General features: G+C 36.3%; 1 protein-coding gene across 1 annotated transcript; it reads left to right on the forward strand.

Moving 5' to 3' along the window:
- Positions 1 to 8,667: 8,667 nt before the first annotated feature.
- Positions 8,668 to 20,486, forward strand: slc47a2.1 (solute carrier family 47 member 2, tandem duplicate 1). The gene is made up of 17 exons (XM_052104572.1): positions 8,668 to 8,982; positions 9,577 to 9,678; positions 9,779 to 9,847; positions 9,974 to 10,122; positions 10,452 to 10,494; positions 11,152 to 11,196; positions 11,314 to 11,411; positions 11,562 to 11,659; positions 12,370 to 12,483; positions 12,558 to 12,625; positions 13,963 to 14,071; positions 14,625 to 14,700; positions 15,965 to 16,034; positions 16,470 to 16,602; positions 17,489 to 17,583; positions 17,659 to 17,737; positions 17,857 to 20,486. Exons 1-17 carry the CDS (start codon positions 8,800 to 8,802, stop codon positions 18,096 to 18,098), a joined length of 1,773 nt encoding a protein of 590 aa, XP_051960532.1. The 5' UTR covers positions 8,668 to 8,799; the 3' UTR covers positions 18,099 to 20,486.
- The last annotated feature ends 218 nt before the right edge of the window (positions 20,487 to 20,704 follow it).

The following is a 20,704-nucleotide window of genomic DNA, read 5'->3' on the forward strand; positions in this document are numbered from 1 at the left end:
GGACGGCTTATGTATTGAGACTGCCAGTTCAAGTTTGATCATTTCTGTTATATATGCTGAGGCTTTATTATCATCTTTAGCGAGCATTTCTCTATACCTCTGAGGCTTGGCATGACAGCATCTTTTGTTGCATGGAAAGAGAAAGCATTTATTTTCTGTAGCAGAGTTGTGGCGTAGTGTTGGAACTTATTATGCTCAACATGGATGGTTTTGCTTTCCAGCAGTGTGAGAGCCTCTTGATCCTCTTGTAATCTAGTTGCCTGTTTCTCTGATTTGAATGGCAGGGTGTCCATCTGCCACAATATCTCCACATTTCTCAGAAGTTCAGCCATTGCAGCACTTACAGAGTTCAGGTAAAAGTTCTGAGATCTAGAATAATATTGTAGATCTCTGTCAGGGCCCTGTAATGTCCACCCCAAGGTGGCCGTATAGCGACCGCCCCCCCCTTGTGGTCCCAGATGCACTGGTTCTGTTGGAGTGATCAAATGGTGCTGATCGGCTCCAATGAGAAGGAGAGAGGAAACTCGATCAAAGGGCACAAGTGGTAAGCTTCTGAGGAGCTTGTACCTTTGCTGTAAGGTGGCTAGTGGCTAGGAATGATCAGCTAATCCCAGATTCTGAGCAGTAAATGCCCCACTAATGTAGATTCTTGCCTGATTGTTCTCAATGCCAATTCCTCAGGAATTCCATGCAGACCAAGCATATTTGCTGCCTCACTTAGATGTCTCTGAACCATCATCGAGAACAGCATACGTATCCAGAGTTCGGCCTCGATACTGCAGATGAACCTTCACCACTTTCAACAATAAGCGGCTACAATCTGTGGGTCGATACAGGTAAGCGATACCAACTGCAGAGCTTAACATCCATATGCCCTCTTAACCTGTCTTGAGATTAACTTTATGCAATATCTGGAGATGTTTGTTTTGGCAAATGCTGCATGGTTTTTTGAGAGTGCAGTCTGTAGTGGCATGAGGCCAACCACATTTTAAGCACCTCTTGTTGTCAGTGATCCACTTATGAATGTGTTTGGGAGTGAAAGTCTGGAAGATAGCACACTGATGTAAATGTTCAGAGCTCTCGCAATAGGGAGAGTAAGGTTTTCTTTACCTCTTTTCATGCCTGAATTAGATGCTTTCGGTCCTGATTCTGGACCCTTCATTACTGAGACAGCTTTGGCACCGTGGAGGACAGTGGCTGTCTGGTTAGGCGAGCTGGATTTGCCCAGCTCTCAGTATTCCTTTTGGTGGGTGGTTTGGTATGGCCCTGACACCATGCTTCATGCTGAAGCCACTTAGAAAAATCAGGTATTGTATATACTGATTCAGATTGGTAATATGTGTCTACGGAAGTCTGTGAGCAACTCTGGTGGTAGTTTGCCAAGCAGTCGGGTGTCATGAGAGCCACACTTTAACTCCAATTCTCCCTCTATGCCAAGGGTTTCCAGCATACCAACAAGAGCTCTGATCTGCAGTGCAGACCTTTGAAATGCCTCTTGATCCCCTCGCCTAATGTCAGAGGCATCCATGACTTGTGCAATTCTTCTGAGGGCTAGCTGATGTGGCTGATCAAACCTCTCATTTAAGGCTGTCATTGTGTCAGAGTATGGTGAGACAGAGTTCAGGTAAGAGTAAGCAATGAGCGAGGCCTCCTCTAATTTAAGGTGGTCTACAAATATTTGGTATTTAAATAGCTCTGTGGCATCAGCTGGCAGAAGATTTTCTAATGACATCTTAAGCCTGGCAAATTCTGATGGGTCACCATGAATGAACATGGGGGATTTGTGGCTTAGGGACTAGATAGACATTCTCTTGAGCTGGCAGCATTGTGGGGAAGGTCTCATAAGGTGATGGTTGTAGCTGACTGTATGATTGAAATAGTGAATATGGAACTTGGGCTGGATAGCTATTGAGGGAATAGTGTGGTGTATTTACCCAGTCTTGTGTGCTTTGTGGCATATGGTTAGGCCTGACATCCCCTCCGTGAGGATTGAATGAGGAAATCTGGACTGGGTTCACATAGCCTGGAGCATTCTGTCCACAATAGGACTGTGCTACTGCTTTCTCTGTGACTAGTTTCACTGTGTTTCAGTAACTAACAGAAGAAGTGTAACTGACTGGAAACTCATGCTCTTTTCTAGCTCTGTTAGTAGGATCATCACAAACAGGAGGTGGTGGTTCAGGTCATGACTCATCATCCTGAGGTGGTGGATGTACTTCCAGTGTGTGTCTGAGTCTCTATGGTGTTGAGTTGGTAACTGAATGGGACTCAAGGACACAGATGATATTTGGGACCTGAGTGACAGGGGTAAGGGTTGTGGTGATGCAGATAAGGCTGATGGTGATGGTGAAAAATGAACAGTGTTTGAGAGTGACTGCCTTGCTGCAGGTGAATGGACATCACCATCTTTCAGTAATGTGTGAGTATCGGCATGTGAGGGTTTCTCCAAGGGTCTACAGCATCTGGATAATACATGCTGCACACTCGGTTGTGTAAAATCTGTATGAGCTGAGTGTCCTGGCCAAGCCGAGCTTGAATGTCCTCTAATTCATTATAAAAAGGCCCAACACTCATCTCTCGTCGAGCACTGACTTTCATGTCTGCCGGCTGCTGAAGGCATCTTCATGAAAACACCATCCCTCTCTGTGCTACACTCCTTTTAGAGTCTAAATGTAGTCTGAGCTGTAGTATATACCATATGTGATGAAGTCAATTATCTGTGACCTGTTACATTCACTTGGTAATCTGACAAGTAGGTTGGCAGTCGGATTTGTAAATTTGGGTGCACAGATTCTGAAAGGGCTTCACTTATGTCTTTAGAAGTAGCCATCTTTAACCAAGGTAAGCACTGAGTATCCAGCTCGAAGGACCAAACTGTGTGAGAGAAAGGACCACAGGAACTTAGGTGGCTATAGTTCTCGCCCAGGGGCGTCAGTCAGAATGCAGACAGGAGGCAGGAATCAGTTCAAATACTTTACTGAACATTTGTTCAACGGCACAGGGCTGAATCTAGGGCTGAATCCAAAATGTTCAAGCAATTTCCACAGATATTCCTATTCAATCCTATTGAGAAAAGATAGCAGATGTACTAGAGTCAGTGCAATACTGACAACGTGCAAACATTGTGTCAACTTTCTGGCTTGTGTACAAGAACAGTTACAAAAGCTGTGACTTGCATGTAGTGGTGTGCTCCGCCCCACTTGCCAAAGAGTTTTTTTTTTTTAAAAAAGGTGAGACATGGCATCCTACCTCTACAATGCTGTCAGTCTTTTAAGTATACCACTAAACTTTTTCAGTCCGTACACTACACTACACTTCATGCTCCATTCACTCTCATTCAAACTCATCCGAATGAAGCAGTGTGGAAACGTAGGCTTGTGCGTAAAACTTTCATACAACGCTGCTTACCAAAGTTCAAGCTTGGTGAACTCTGAACCTTGAATTCGTATGACAAGAAAAAGTGCAACCAATAGGAGACCGATACATCACAAGCTGATCTCTTGGCTCAATTCAAAGAATACATATTTTAAAGCTGCGAGAGTAAGAGAAGGAAAGAGAAGAAATGTATGAAAGACAAGTGCGTCCATCCTCTTCCTGACCTCCGCAAATGCCTTCCACCTTTTGGTCATATCAGCGCTGTAGTCTGGGAAGAAACGCACCCTCGAGAATGGCCTGTCTGTCTGTATAGTCCACCAATATGAATATTATAGTGCAAGGGTGATTAGAGGATTTGTCTGAATAAAGACGGTGATCTTGTTCGACTTGAATTGTCCGCAAGAGAATGTATCTATTTAGGGAGATTGGCCTTTAGAAAGGCCATGCCGTTATCTGCCTCCTCTCCTTTAAGGCCGACTAAACGTGCATTAGATCTCCTGTTTCTATCTTCCATGCCAGCTAATTATAAAGTGATGTCGTCCATTTTCAACTTCATCACCCTGATCTGTTCCTTGTCGTCCCGCACAGTGGCCTAGATGGAATCGTGCCTAGACTTAAGTGCATTAACCACCTTTACTAGTTGCTTGGCTCGACCGATCACGAAGGTGATATCTTTGTTCATATTTTCAAGCTCTCAATTCATGTTGGAAATTTGCAGCATAAATATTTAATCTGTCACCGCCTTAACAGCAGCAGTGACAACTTTGTTCAGCTCAATCCTCTGTTTACCCAGAGCCAGTTCCACAGCAGTTAAAATGGCATCGTCCCGCTCGGCTCGAGAGATGGTGGATGAATATTTAAACCTCTTTTTAATAAGAAAGTTTCCATCATTGCCACCATGAACAGCAGTAGTCCGGGTCGTCATTACGTTGGTCTGGTGCAATTAGATGTCTGAATTACCTCTATGGACCTGAAACCAGACGAGTGGTTTACAGAGCCGCATTCTAGCACTACACTGCCATCAACGCATCTCCAGGTTTCATGCAATATATAAAATGGCTATAATCAGTTATAGATTAGTTTTATAGTCTCAAAACCCATTATTTTAGATTATCTTATTTCTGATTTTTAAGGATTGCATTTGTTGTTCTTAGTGTATTTGTATTTGTTTGTTTTATCATGTTAGATAATGTAATGCAATTATTGTTTGTGTATTTTATGTACATGCAAGGTGTCCTTGAGTGTCCTAAAAGGTGCCCAAATAAAATGTATTATTATTATTAGATAAAACTTTTATGCAATGATTGAACAAATTGTTCATCTATGTGCTCCTCCTTAAAGGGTTCCATGCCAATATGTCAAAGGTTTTACTCAGCACAATGAGTATGCAAGTGAAATAGCTAAACATTTACCTATATGCGGAGTTCCCATATACTCTAATCTGCTTGTAATGTAAGACACTGACAGTTTCACTCAGCAGAATATTTGTAAGCCCTGTCTGATCCAAGAGAGGGAATGTAAGAATAAATACAGTAGACCTAAGACCCCGGTTCCACCTGGTATTATGATGCGTCTCGGGTGATCCTATCACATTTAATCATCACTTGATTTGAAGGGGAAGGTCTCTGTTTCATGACGACATACATCAATCACTATGTAAGTGTGATATTACATGATATTAAAGCACAAAAATGTCAGAAAAGACAAAGAAAGCACACACACACACACACACACACACACACACAAAACATGTGCTGTTTCTCCCAGATGCGGCTGAAATTAATCTAAGCACATAGGCAATATGTCAAGCAGAGTTATCTGTTATTTTAGTTGATTACCTGTATTAAATGAGCTTCAGGTGTTTGTGCTTCTTTTCTGTTTTCATATCGGTCACATTAAAGAAGATTTGTGAGCTCTCATAGTCGTGTATACAGTACTTATTTCCTTTTAAAGCCGCTGGTAATCAGCGAACTTTAAACTCTTTAAAGAGGTAGTGCTTCACTGATGCCAGGAGGCATACAGGACAGATTAACATTTACACCTCAAATGCGATGTTGTAACGTGCGTTTTTGACCACATTCGTATGTGGATTTTGTGATCCGATCACACATTTATTTGACCCCTTTTAGACCTGTATTTAGCGCTGACCACATGTGATCGGATCACCTGAAACGCATCTTAATACCAGGTGGAAATAGGGTCTAATGGCACTTTTTTTTTTTGCATGTGTGGAGGCCTTCTGTATGTATGTAGGCCATTTTTGACCCATATTTTTTTTTTTTTTATGCTTTACAAAATGTTTAGAACACCAAAATAGAAGTGACAGCGCCTTCTTTGTGTGTTTTGATTCTCTTGGTCAAAATTAATAATAGAAAAATAGTTACCATCAACCCAACACTTGTCAGTAGTAAAAAACAAACCGTGCAGTGCATCTACAGACTTTAGTGCACCATTAAACTTAAGTAGAACATAACGTGTGAACTAAATATTTACGGAAGCCTTCAACCAGGAGTAACGGATGGAATAAAAAGCACACTGATATTTTATGACATCAATGAGCTCATGTTTTGGTTGAAAGGCTTCAGTACTTTCGACATATACGATGATGTTGTCATTTACACTTGCTTATATTTACGGGAGAAAACATTATGTAAAAAACGTACCTCTTCAGCGTGAAACCGATCTAATGGTGCACTTTTCTGTGTATGCCTCCCAGTGTCACATTTCAACATATACAAAATATATAAGATATTGAAATTAATACATTTCTATTTTTCCAGCCTGTAATATTAGTATTTATTTATTTATTGTCCCTTATTCATTTTAGATAAAAGTTATTGAATATTGTTATTTACATAAAATAAAATTAAAATATATATATATATTTTTTTTTTTACATAAGCCCATCTTATTTTAATGGGGATATAATTTATTACAGCTAACAGTTACGTGAGCAAACAAGGTTTGAACATCAACCGTAACAAGATCAAACTGAAATTCGTGCCTGTTTAACACGTTTACGTTTTGGATTCAGAGTTTACGACCTACTAGATTATTTCTATATTATGAATTTCTGCATATTATGAGTACAACATAAACTCTTGATATCTTCATACCTCATAAATATATTGTGTCGCAAATGTAGCATCAAATTAAGTTCAAAGCATAACTTTATGTATATATATATATATATATATATATATATATATATATATATTATTTTTTTTTTTTTTTTTTTTTTTTCAATGAGCAATATTTTCTTATGGCATTTGTTGGCAAATCAGTCAAGAATTATTGTGGAGTTTTTTTTTTTCACGTTGCACTTCAGGACTTCCATAGACAAAAATCAATGGGCATTTTTTCCCCCAACAAAACTGTTGTTGTGATACAGTTCAGTGTCAGCTTATGTGTAGTTATGATATACTGTACATGTATATAACATTTGTCTATGATGCAGTGAGATCCTGAAGTGTGTAAACCTCACTAGATGCTGTAGCCTTTAGCCTCCTTGTTAGCGCACCCTCACTTCCACGTGAGGTTTAGGGGGAGTAAGTGTAACGGAAGCCAGCTGGTAGATAGCTGTTCAGTGTGTAAACCTCCTGACCTGAAGGGGTGCACTAGCAAAAGACGTTAGAGGCTGTAGTCTCCTTGTTAGCGCACCTGCCTCCCACATCGGAGATGCCGATTTGAGTCCCATTCTGAGCGGGCGACCAGGGCTGTTACTGCACAATTATTTAATGACCCTAAGTGTCAGGTCAGGCAGTTAGGGTTTATAGAAGTGTGAAACTTGTGGTTTGAGTGGAAATATCGACTAGGCTATTGCTCCACTTGCATTTGTTTATGCAAATGACTTGTGTCCCAAAACATATAGGGTAGGATATCCTGTTATGTACTACTATGTCTATGTCTGTTCTACAGTACTGTGCAAAGGTTTTAGACACTTGTGGAAAATGTTTCATAGTGAGGATGTCTTCAAAAATAATGCCATAAAAAGTTTACATTTATCAATTAACATCATACAAAGTCCAGTAAATATAAAAAAAGCTACATCAATATTTGGTGTGACCACCTTTGCCTTCAAAACAGCACCATTTCTCCTAGGTACACCTGGATACAGTTTTTCTTGGTTGCTGGCAGATAGGATCCAAGCTTCTTGGAGAATTCACCACAGTTCTGCTATCAATTTAGGCAGTCTAAACTGCTTCTGTCTCTTCATGTACTCCCAGACTGACCCTATGTTCAGTGGGGGGAGCTCTGTGGGGACCATGGTATATGTTGCAGAGCTCACCATTCTTCTATTCTATTCTATTTGCAAAAGGAATTTTCAGAAGTTTAAAATGTATATTCCCTATTGACACATAAAGCTGAAGATATATATATATATATATATATATATATATATATATATATATATAAAAAACCATCTTAAGACAAATGCTTTTGTGAAACATCTTATGTGCCTTTAGAAGAATTTTGCACAGTACTGTATGTCTGCATGTTTCTTAGTTCCAGCTTTGAAACCTCATCAGGTCAAAAGGTTAATCAACAGGTCAAAAGGGTAACTGATATACTAGAAGTGTGTACATTTGGTCTCAAGCATGCATTTAGTCCTCACGGGAACATTGGACACGTAAGGTATCAAGCATAGATATAATGAGAGTAATACAGTGATGATATAGATTCATATAAAACAGAGTACATATGGGAAAGACTCTAGCCACTTGCACCAGTATATATATATATATATATATATATATATATATATATATATATATATATATATATACCATTTTTATACATTTAAGCAGGCTACTGTTTAATTGCTGTTAAAAAACTTTGTGATTATATGTTATGCTTACCATTTTATTTAAATAAACGTATAACAAACGTCACACAAACACATATTAATACATATCATATTTAGCTCCGGCATTATTTAGTGTGAGAACAAAAATTGGTCTCGAAACAAATAATCGATCCGCATATACGTTGCTCTGTCGTTCGTTCGTTCTGCGATTATTATCATATAATTTATATCCTATACACATGAGTTATGCACATTGGTAAGACCATTATTAAAACAACACGCAGTTTGATAGATTATTTGTTAAATCTACTTTGGAAAAAATGTTGTATACAAAAGATGAGCTCTCATGGACCGGAATGTGTCGTGTCTCTTTAATGAAACCTGAGCATGCAGTGACTTCTGTTTATGTAATTACCTCGTGGAGTAAAGCAGGCGGGGCTAAGCTACTCATTGCGAGACAGTTATTAAAGTGTCTCACCTAAAAATCCATTTAAACTTCTCTCTGTACCGGACTTTTATGAACATTATTTGCATGCCGATGTAGTCCTTTACTGTTAACGAAATAAAGTTGCCTTGTAATCACGTGGGTATCCAGACCTGACAACATTAATTCAGAAATGGATAGTATCAAAACAGTAACTCATATAAATGGAGACGCAAAAAAGGAGAATAGTGATGATGCTCAGTCAACATCGAGTACACATATTGTTTGTGGAGGATGTCGAAGGAAACTACGGAAGTTGTTGCCTGTGAACTATAAAAAAGAAATTGTACAGCTGCTGAAACTGGCTGGACCAGTGGTAAGACTAAACATTAAAATTTTCATTGTCAAAATTGATGCTCAATGTGTAAAATGTATAAATCTAAACCAAGTAAAAAATTTTAAAAAAGTCAATGAAAACTGCTTATTGTATTCACACGTCAGAACTTTGCTGAACAAATCAACAGACCAAATACAAAATAATAATTATAATTTCAGTGTTGTAACGGCAATGAAATTTAAATATATTTACATTTTATACAGTATATGTAGAGTATATTGATGTTATCCAAGCTTTTTATCTACTCTGTGAATGGAACTATTGAAACAAATGTATCTGGTCACAATAATAATAATAATAATAGTAATTGATCACTATGACAAAAGAATAAAATAGCTTACATCATACATTTTTAAACATTGTTTAACAAAATAGCCTAAACCATAACTTATAAATCATTATGTTTTTAGTTTTGATCAAATGGATAGAGCACAGTTTAATCAAATCATTGATTTAAAAAATATTTTTTAATGCCAGTGCACTGATGATAGATTTGACCAAACAATGTTAATAATTAAAATATTCAAAAATCAAAAAAGTGAAAATGTGATCATGTTTCTCCTCTTTATTCAGTTTATATCTCAGCTGATGATCTTCCTGATCAGTTTCGTCAGCACTGTGTTCTGTGGACACTTGGGGAAAACCGAACTGGCCGGAGTAGCTCTGGCTATTGCAGTGAGTTCATAAAGTTCACCAATTTAAAGTTGTTGATTGGTATTAAGCCTGAGTGGATTACACACTAATAACATTTTTATATATCTCCTTTTTCACACAGGTTATTAATGTGACTGGCATTTCCATTGGCGCTGGGTTGGCGTCTGCATGTGATACACTCATCTCCCAGGTAGGACACATACAGTAATGTTCAATAATTGCAAGTGTTGAGTTACAGTAGTGTACTTTGTGCTCAGGGTTAAGCTTTTGTCTGCTCTATAAGGTGTGATTTTAATTGAATTCTCTACTCTTGCAGACATTTGGGAGTAATAATCTGAAGCGGGTGGGTGTGATACTGCAGAGAGGGATTCTCATCCTCTTGTTGGCCTGTTTCCCCTGCTGGGCACTGCTCATTAACACCGAGCCCATCCTTTTGGCTGTCAGACAGAGCCCCAGTGTGGCCAGGTCTGGCATATTGAAGATCTACTTCAGTATATGTTCCTGATTGGCAAAACGGACCTTAATGAATACTGATAAAACAATGCTTGTCTAAATACTGTGATGTGAAAAAATGAATTAGTGCAGTTTCAATATATGGTATTATGAGAATCCATTTACCAACAATATGACTAACACCCAATTGACTTCTCAATTCAGCAGTTTTTACAATGAAATTCAAACTACAGTTGGTGATGTAATGATGACATATAATTTGGTCATGTGATAATCACATGGATCTAGTGTCAACGCTGCTGCCTTTTGCTGTGTGAATGTCTTTCTCTCTCTCCTAACAGTCTTTCACAACTCTATGTAAAAATATTCATGCCCGCACTGCCTGTGAGTACCACTTAAAACCTTTTTCACACCATCATTCACACATCTTTCCAAAACATGTTTTATTGATGTAGACAGGAAATAACAAAAATTAATCTGCCACATGCATGAAAATATTAACAAAGCTATCAAATCTTGGCAATGGGCATGCCCATGCACAAATCTGATACTCAAACCAGCCTGTCTGGCACCAACAATAATGCCACAACAATTTTTCCCCATTCTGATGATTGATGTGAACATTAACTGAAGCCCCTGACATGTCTCTGCATGATTTTATGCACTGTACTGATGTCACATGATTGGCTGGTTAGATCATTGCATGAATGAGTAGGTGGACAAGTGTTCCTAATAAAGTGCTCAGTGAGTGTATATTTGAAAATACTACAAAAATGACAGTTTCCATTGATGTAACATATATTTAGCCAAATACACACATATATGACACATACATATATTTCAATGAATTCCTACATATATATGGTTTATATTCACATGTTGGAACATATATGAACTTATATTACATTTCTCAGGAACTTGTCCTATTTTCAGCTTTTTAATGTTTAATGTATTAATTTGTAAAATATAAGTTATAACAAATATTTTTCCATATAGATAATAATGTGAAAATTAAATACCATTTTTTGTTATTGTCTCCAGGCTGCATTTATGTACCAACTGCAAGGAAAGTATCTTCAAAATCAGGTAAAGGCTCCATTACTGGTGATGTGTCTCTAATCCAGTACGTCTCTGATTGACCTTGTGGTCCATAGATTATATGATGCTGTAAAGTTAAAGAGCTGTTTGCCTTCCTTTGTTTAGGGTATTATTTGGCCTCAGGTCATCACAGGAGCAGCTGGAAATATCCTTAATGCTTTAATAAACTACATCTTTCTTCATCTGCTTGGTCTTGGTGTTGCGTAAGACATTTTTTGATTCTGGTTTTCTAAATTTCTAAGAACATAGTTTGTAGTTTTGAAATAAATTCAGGGTGAAATGACACATTAAACTCATAGTCTCTTGTATTTCATCTCTTATTTGTTCATTATCTTCATATTTTGTGTTCACAGAGGATCTGCTGCTGCAAACACCATTTCTCAATATTCATTGGCTGTTTTTCTCTATGTTTACATCCGCTGGAGGGGCCTACATAAAGCCACCTGGGACGGTGAGTCTACACAGGTTCTCACCCTTTTTATTGTTGTTTTTAATAACAGAAACCAGGTTTATCAATAGATTAAAGCAGTTAATCACAAAGGTTGTGATTGTAGAAGTTTCTAGAACTGTATGTTTTTCAATGAAATGTTTTTTAATTAAGATATTTATAAAAACACACACACACACACACACACATATATATATATATATATATATATATATATATATATATGTATATATATTTATTATATGTCAAACTGTCTATCTCTCAAACTCTCTGTCTGGCAAATACTTACTTATTAATTTGCCACATATATTTAATTTACCCAGTTTTACTTCAACTAACGCTTACACATTTGCAATTGCAGTGCATTATGTCCTGCCGCACAATCTTTTCTTTTTAATATTTGACAAGTAAGAGGGAAAACTTTGATGAGTCATGTGAGATCAGGTTTATTTCATAACACACTTCCTTCATACTGTAGATATTTTTAATGTTCTGAAATCTGTTGTGTGTTGTTTTAAATGTGAAGGTGCCCTGTCATCCATTAATAATATGATAGTTATCCTTAGAGTTTAACAATGAAAGACTGTAGGATGTTTATCTTTTTTGCTGATAATTATGCTGCAGAGACAGATGATCTTTCCCTTATAGCTCAAAATTCTAATAAAATGTTGCCGTGTTTCCATCTGTTACTTTCAATTTCTCACACACCATAGGTTGGTCTCATGACTGTCTGCAGGAATGGGGTGCCTTCATCCGTTTGGCTTTTCCCAGCATGCTCATGCTTTGTGTGGAGTGGTGGACATATGAGATTGGTGGATTTCTGGCAGGTTTGCAAACTTTTTGTGTATTTATGTAATTCAGTTTTTATGTATTTTACATCTTACCACTTTTATCATTGTAGGTCTCATCAGTGAGACTGAGTTGGGGGCTCAGTCTGTTGTCTATGAGCTGGCCACTATTGCATATATGGTAGGTTTACAACATTTCTGAAATGCAAGGTTACAATATCTAACCCTTAAATGGATAGTTCACCTAAAAGTGTAAATTCTGTCTTTTACTCACCCTCTTGTTGCTCCAAACCCATAAGACTTTCTCTCTTCTGTGAAACACAAAAGGAAATGTTAGGCAGAATGTCTCAGTCACCATTCACTTTCAATTTATGGAAGAAAAAAAAAAAGATGCTGAATGGTGACTGAGTCTTACACACGGGCATACTGCTATATCTTTTGTGTTCTTCACAGAAGAAGAAAGTTCCACAGGTTTGGAACAACATAACTTTAACTCAAGTGAAACTGTACACCTGTACTTGTTTCAAGATCTCCTCACACCCAACAGCACCAACTGTTTGATGGTCAATGGGTCAAAAAACACCACTACATTTACACAAATGATAAACTGAAATTGGAAACTGTTGGTAGAACACATGGAACTGAGAAGCGTCACATTTCTGTTGTTCCTCAATCGGCCAAGACTTGCTTTTGGATTATTTTTTTAATGTTACTCATGGAATTGTATTACATTAGCAAATAGTATTTTGTTATCTTCTGCCTGTGTGGAAAAAGAGACGAATGGGTTGGTGACTGCAACCAATCATACATGGTAACTAAATAACCCACATTGATTTTTTTTACACACTTTTTTTTAAGAAATATGTAAAAAAAAATATATATATATGTTTAACAAATCGCACTGGCCAAGTCCTGACAGCTGTGAACAGTGTACCGGTACATGAAAATGTGGCTGCGTAAACTGCACCACTCTACTACTGGTTCAAACGAGCAGCCAATCAGAGGTGCACCAGCTATTTAAATTATTTTTCAGCTATTTAGTTTGATATGTGTCCAAATAATATGCATGCTATATATTGTGAAAATCGGTTCAGTGGTTTTTGAGAAGATGATTTTCAAAAGTTTTAACAAAACCACAGACGTGAAATTTTAGGACGGTAACAGTGTTGTTGCAGAGTAACCATAGCATTAATCCATTCTATAATTGAGATGATTAAATTTAGCTACAGAAATAACCAAAAAGAATGCAAAATTTTGCAACTATTCACCATAAGCTACAGTATAACAAAGTTAAAAAGAAGAAGAACATCAAAAGCAGAGCTGCTGGTTTCAATGCCTCTTTTTGACTTTATAGCATTATTTTTGAAGACTATTGTCTTCAGTAAATAATGCTATAAATTGAAATCTTCTGAATAAAGTAGGTTGATTAGTTTGAAACCAAGTTCAAATTTGTTTTCTTTTTTCTTTTTGATCACTTGGTAGGTTGTTTTCCACAGTATCTTCTATTTGTATATGTAGTTTCCTCTGGGATTTGCAGTGGCAGCCAGTGTAAGAGTGGGAAATGCACTTGGAGCTGGAAACTCAGAACAAGCTAAGATGTCTGCCAAAGTATCTTTAGTCTGTGGATGTATGTGATCATTTTTTTAACAGCTTTAACTGATGCTGAACATGCCTAATTATTTTGAATATTTCTATACATGGAACATTATATATAAAATATGAATCTAATATTCCGGGTTCAATACAAGTTAAGCTCAATCGACAGCGTTTGTGGCATAATTTTGATTACCACAAAAACACAACTTCATTGACATGACGACGTAACACTATAAACCCTAAAACCCTTAAAACAACAATTTAAACAACCTAACAGCTGAAATAATACACAAGTTTTAACACAAGATTTAATATAAGTGCTTTTATAAAATTGTAAGCTTCACATTACTGCATTAAACCATCCAAAAATTGGCCCCATTCACTTCCGTTTTAAGTGCCTCACTGTAACCCTTTTTTTAGAAAGGAGGGACGAGTCAAAATATTTTTTTGTGGCAATCAACATTATAATGCTGGCGATTGAGCATAACTTGTATTGAACCTGGAATATTCCTTTAAAAATCTAATTTTAAACATTAATAATTTACATTATTTGTCTAACAAATAATCTGTTGTTGTTTTTTTAGTACTTGTTTCATGTGTGGTTGCAACCTGTATTGGAGGCTCCAAGGACATTATTGGGTACATTTTTACTACAGAAGAGTAAGTACAGTGCTACAGAGATCCACTGTTCAATGTCACATTGTTGTTTTGTTTTTGTGTGGCAGTGCTAATATAATTGTAATGTAACAGTTTTTTCTATTTTGGAGTGTGTGGGGTTCAGAGCAAACAAGTGAGCAGTAAAGCATTCAAAGACTTCCAAATTTATACTTTACCTAATAGGTTTTTGCTGTGTAATGATTTAACAAATTGTTCATTCATTTACTCTACAACAAGTTAATCTATGTACTCTAAATCACATTGCTCCAGTCAAGAAGATGAGTACTGTATGCACGTGAAATAGCTAAGCACACTGAATGCTTGGACCTTGGCTCCCATGTCCACTAGGGTTGGGCAAAATTCTGAATTTAAGAATGGGCTTCATGTCAAAGCCTGAGTTGGAATTTGAATGGAATTGACCACACGCCCCAGTATGTCAAATTAATTGGGATGACAAAGAGAGGAAGTTGGTGGATTTACTTTGATTATTACTATCATCTAATGCAAATACCCCATAGGTTGTGTGTATGATAACATGTTTATGATAATTCACACTTAAAAACTTCATTTATAATTCAAATCAAACATACAGCAGTTCAGTCATGCCAGCTCTCAGCAGGATTTAGCATGTGAATGTGGGTATGACATTAATAGGATATTGGTCTTGGACTTTCCTAGATCTGCTACGCTGCTGCTGCTTCAGAGCAAGTACAGAGATCAATCATTATCAGAGATACCTTAACCTTTCAAGCCAGTTAGCTTTCAGTATCACTTGAGTCATCAAACCTGCTTGTGCTAACAGGTCCAGAGAGACTTTCAAATTGAGCCAAACGCTGAATCATTTGAAAAAGAAAAAAAAAAGGCAAAAATTTTAATTATCAAAGAATTTCAAAACATGTGAAATACTGAATGCCACTGCAATATTATATACATTTGCCACAGTAAAATAGCAGAGGATTTCCTTGACAAAGTGGTGAGTAGATAGAGTGGGCTCTATCTACTTAAATGAATGTATTAATATTTGTTTTAGTCATAGTATTTAGATAGCACTGTGTGATTATTTTCTGTTTGTTTACTATTAATCATTTCATTAATTATAAAAGTTTTAAAATACCAGGGAGAGACTATCTATGTACAGGAGCACAATTATCAGCTAAAAAAGATCAAATCTACTGCAGTCTTTTATTGGTTTTAATAATATAGATTTATATATCAGCCTCCCTCCTAGATACTTCCTTATCTTTTTATCATTATCTCTCTCTCACAGGGATATTGTTTTCAGAGTTTCAGAAGTCATGATCATGTATGGCTTCTTTCATCTATTTGATGCCATTGCGGTAAGGTTATACATTTCTCTTAGACTTTTTTCAAATTATTGTTACCAAATTCGAATTTCTTTGTATGTTTATGAAAGTGAGAGACGAAGAGAAAGAAAAATAAATTAATCGAAAATACATATCTTTGTGTTTATCTATGTGCATATCTTTCTATATTTTCCAAGTGACACCTCTGCACCATCTGGTACCATCTTTTTTCTCTCCCTGTTTAACAAAGCACACTTAAAAACAAAGTTGTAATCAACTTAAAATCATATTTTATAGGTGTATTTTTATGTACGTACATGAAGTGCTGTGATGGCACACATGAGAAAGAAAAGACCGTTTATGTTTCTTCTTTTTTATTTTATATTGCAGACTTTAGATATTGTGAACCATTCTTATATGTCTCGTCTTCTTTGTAAGTTAAAATAGGGTTTATTTTTCTGTGTATAGGGCATTACAGGTGGCATTGTCAGAGGTGCTGGAAAACAACTGCTAGGTGCTCTTTGTAACATTGTGGGATACTATTTTGTGGGATTCCCAATTGGAGTGTCACTGATGTTTGCTGTCAACATGGGCATAATTGGTAAGACTTGTGTAATGAAATTAGCAGTTAACATGAAATTAGCCATGTATTCAAAGTTGAATCCAAGATACACTATTGAGGCCACATGAAATGGCAGAAATGACCAAATTCTCTCATCATTTACCCACCCTTACGCCATCCTAGATGTGTATGACTTTCTTTCTTCTGCTGAACACAAACAAAGATTTTTAGAAGAATATTTAAGCTCTGTAGGTCCATAAAATACAAGTGAATGGTGGCCAGAACTTTGAAGGTCCAAAAAGTACATAAAGGCAGCATAAAAGGAATCCAAATGCTCCAGTGGTTAAATACATGTCTTCAGAAGAGATATGATAGGTGTGGGTGAGAAACAGATCAATATTTAAGTCTTTTTACTATAAATATCCACTTTCACTTTTACTTTCACATTCTTCTTATTTTGTTTTTTGGTGATTTGCATTATTTGTGCATATCACCACCTACTGGGCAGGGAGGATAATTTATAGTTAAAAAGGACTTAAATATTGATCTGTTTCTCACCTACACATATCATATTGCTTCTGAAGACCATTGGAGTCGGATGGATATGTGCCTTTATGTGCTTTTTGGACCTTCAAAGTTCTGGCCACCATTTGCTTGCACTGTATGGACCTACAGAGCTGAGATATTCTTTAAAAAATATTTGTGTTCAAAAGAAGATAGAAAGTCATACACATCTGGGATGGCATGAGGGTGAGTAAATGATGAGAGAATTTTTATTTTTGGGTGAACTATCCCTTTAAGGGTGAGCAAGTGAAACCCTCTCACTAGCTTTGTAAGAACAACCGATACTCTTTCAAGAAATAGTTGAACTATTATATTCAATTGACAAGCTAAACACCTATATTAATGTCTTCTTTTTTGCTAGGTTTGTGGACTGGATTATTTGTGTGTGTCTTCATGCAGTCTTTGTTCTTCATCATCCTAATTTGCAAATTGGACTGGAAGAAAGCAACTCAAGAGGTGGGACATTTTTCCTCATCAATGTTCTGGTTTTCTCTAGGTGAATGATGATGAGTCTTGCCTTCTTATTTTCAGGCCTTGACCAGAGCAGGTGTACAAGCACCTAAGACTAAAGATGAATCTTATGCTATGGAAAACAAGGTCTGCAATGAAGGTACTCACTGTCCATGGTGTATGATGACCCTGTTCAACGATCTATGTTGTTATGATGAAGAAAACATTTTGTTTCTTGATTATATTCAACTGCTAAAGCATTTGTATACCTTCTTACAGAAGTAGCACAGGAGTTCCAGCATATTGAAGAAGGCCAGGCCAATGGAAACACAGACCTGGAAGAGCTAAGTAAAGGAGAAGGGGGAATAGCAGAGGCTGGCACAATTGTCACAGTTGGAAATGTCTTGACCACTAAACAGCTGGTTGTCCGTCGAGGACTTGCAGTTCTCATCATGCTGCTCATACTAGCTGGAGGGATTGTGTTAAATGAGATGCTCACTGAATATCTCAAGCGAGGATGATATAATCATTTTTTGCCAAAATATTTATATTCTCACCAAAGATTTTAGGACTTCCGAAGAGAAGGGACAGTGGCTTCTTTGTGGGCTGAGATGCTCTTCAAGATGATGTGAGGCTATGGAAGTTTTAATTTTTTATATTGATCAGCACAGTCAACTACACTCTCCTGAAATAATAACAAAGGAAAGCATAAACTTGTGAGGTGAGAACAGTATGTGAAAGTGCTTATCACATCTACCAAATAAGCTAAGAAACAGGAATATAAGATAGAGACTCAGCTACACTGCCATGTAAAAAAATTGCAGTAACTTCACCTTTGGTAAAAAGTTCAGTGACAACTTTCTGAATAAACTTTGAAGTATTTTAATGGATATGACAAGTTAGTAGGTTTGGTCTTTGCATACAACTGTAGATCTGCTTTTGCTGCTGAAAAATTAGACATACATACAATCTCTTTGAAATAGATCTAGAGGTGATGCTGGGGAGGAGGAGGGTTTTATTACTGAACTTAAAAATGACATTTCTCATTTACTCACCCTTATGCCATCACAGATGTGACTTTACAAAGGCAGCATAAAAGTAACTCATAAAACTAAGGTGGTTTAATCCATGTCTTTTAAAGCAATCCAATTGGTTTTTGGATAAGAACAGACCAAAATAGAACTCCCTTTTCACTATAAATTGTGACATCAGCAGTCTCCTTGGCAATCCTGATTTAAAGCTAAAATACACATCTCAGCACCATATTGTGCTCTACGCATCCATTAAGCACTAGAAAGTGTAATCAAGCTTGAAATCATGATTGTGCCCAGAGAATGCAGTGGCAGTCAAAATGTAGTTATATTTTGGTCTGTTCTCACTCAAATTTGATTAGATCGCTTAAGAGACATTGATTAAACCACTAGAGTCAAATGGTTTACTTTTATGCTTCCTTTATGTGCTTTTTGGAGCTTCACAGTTTTGGCATTGTATGAACCTACAAAGCTGAAATATTCTTCTAAAAACTTTCATTTGTGTTCTGCAGAGTGAAGAAAGTCACACATCTGGGATAAGGGTTGGGAGGGTTACTTTTGAAATGTATTCCACTACAGATTACAGAATACATGCTGTAATTTGTAACGTATTCTGTTAAATTACTCAAGTTCAGAAACATATTCTAAATACTTTGGATAACTTCTTCAGTACTGGTAGATTTTTTCACTTGTTTTGACTATAAAAACTACCAGTACAGTACAAAATACACGTTAAAAATACATTCTCTGAAAAACCTAAATATCTTATGCAGTGTTGTTTCTGAAACAAGATGAATCAAACTGATCTTCATTTAAAGATTTTTAGATATTTTTACAGGAAAACAAAACAAAAAGAATATGATTTTTTTGCTCTAATATCAAAGGTCTTACTAGGAACAATTTTTAATTTTCTTGATAAAATGTTTTTATCATGTCTGGTAACATGTGCATGTAAAATGGCTAGAAATAGCATTTCAGTTTAGCATAAAGCTGACAATTTACACAAGGTTTATTTCTATTTCTTCTGCTCCAAACTTACTTCAAACGTACTTCTCTGTCTGCTCGTATGAATGTAACACATCATAAGAAAGTGTTTCACCGCTGTTCAATGGACTTTGGATCGCATCATTTATATGTATAAATGTTTTCCATCTGAAAGGACTAAATATTAAATAAAAAATAAAAAAAGACAATTAAATGCAAAGTAAACTTTTCAGTAATCAAATTACTTTTTTAATGTAACTGTATTCTAATTACCAACGATTTAAATTGTAACTGTAGTGGAATACAGCAACATATATTTTGTATTTTAAATACATATTCCCATTAATTACTCCCCAACCCTGTCTGGGATGATATGATGGTGAGTAAATGATGAGAGATTTTTCATTTTGTGGTGAACTATTCCATTAATCATTTATATCTGGACTGAATAAAATATTTTTATCTTAACTGAATCATATTTAACTGTAATCATGTATCTTAGAATATGATCTGCCTGTAATAGACGGGGTTGGCTTGATTATGCTCAGTTTCAGAGAAAAGAGAACATTTTAAGTTTCAGTGTTTGCCTAGTTGTGTTTTGACTTTGAAGGCCAAGACTGATGTTCAGTCATTCTAATGGTTGACCTGTATGCACAATTAAAGAGAGCTATTTAAGCCAGTGTGAAAAGCTTAGTGCTGTGAGATTGAGGCTGGTGAATTTAAAAACATTACAGTCCATAAATTATTTCATTAAATTTCTTTTTTTTTAAAGAGTTATTAAGTTGTGTTTTCCTTGCATATTTGCAGCAAACTGTGAAGTACATTGAATGTCACTGTCACTATGGATAAAAGTGTCTGCTAAATGAATAAATGGATATTTGTAAATTCTAATATTGTGTCTCTTAATATATATTGTTGTTAAACATATTTTGTAAAAAAAAAAAAAAAAGAGACCCATCATTTTACTTCCATATGTAATATTTAATGCATTCAGCAGATGATTTTTGCTTATTACTAAGTATTAGCTTCACAATAGACTGCAATGTTCAGCAGATGGCAGTCATGCAATTCAGAAAGTTATCTACTGGGATGAGATTTTTTGTCCATCATAT

Source organism: Xyrauchen texanus, chromosome 34 (assembly GCF_025860055.1).
Source record: "Xyrauchen texanus isolate HMW12.3.18 chromosome 34, RBS_HiC_50CHRs, whole genome shotgun sequence".
Taxonomy (NCBI): domain Eukaryota; kingdom Metazoa; phylum Chordata; class Actinopteri; order Cypriniformes; family Catostomidae; genus Xyrauchen; species Xyrauchen texanus.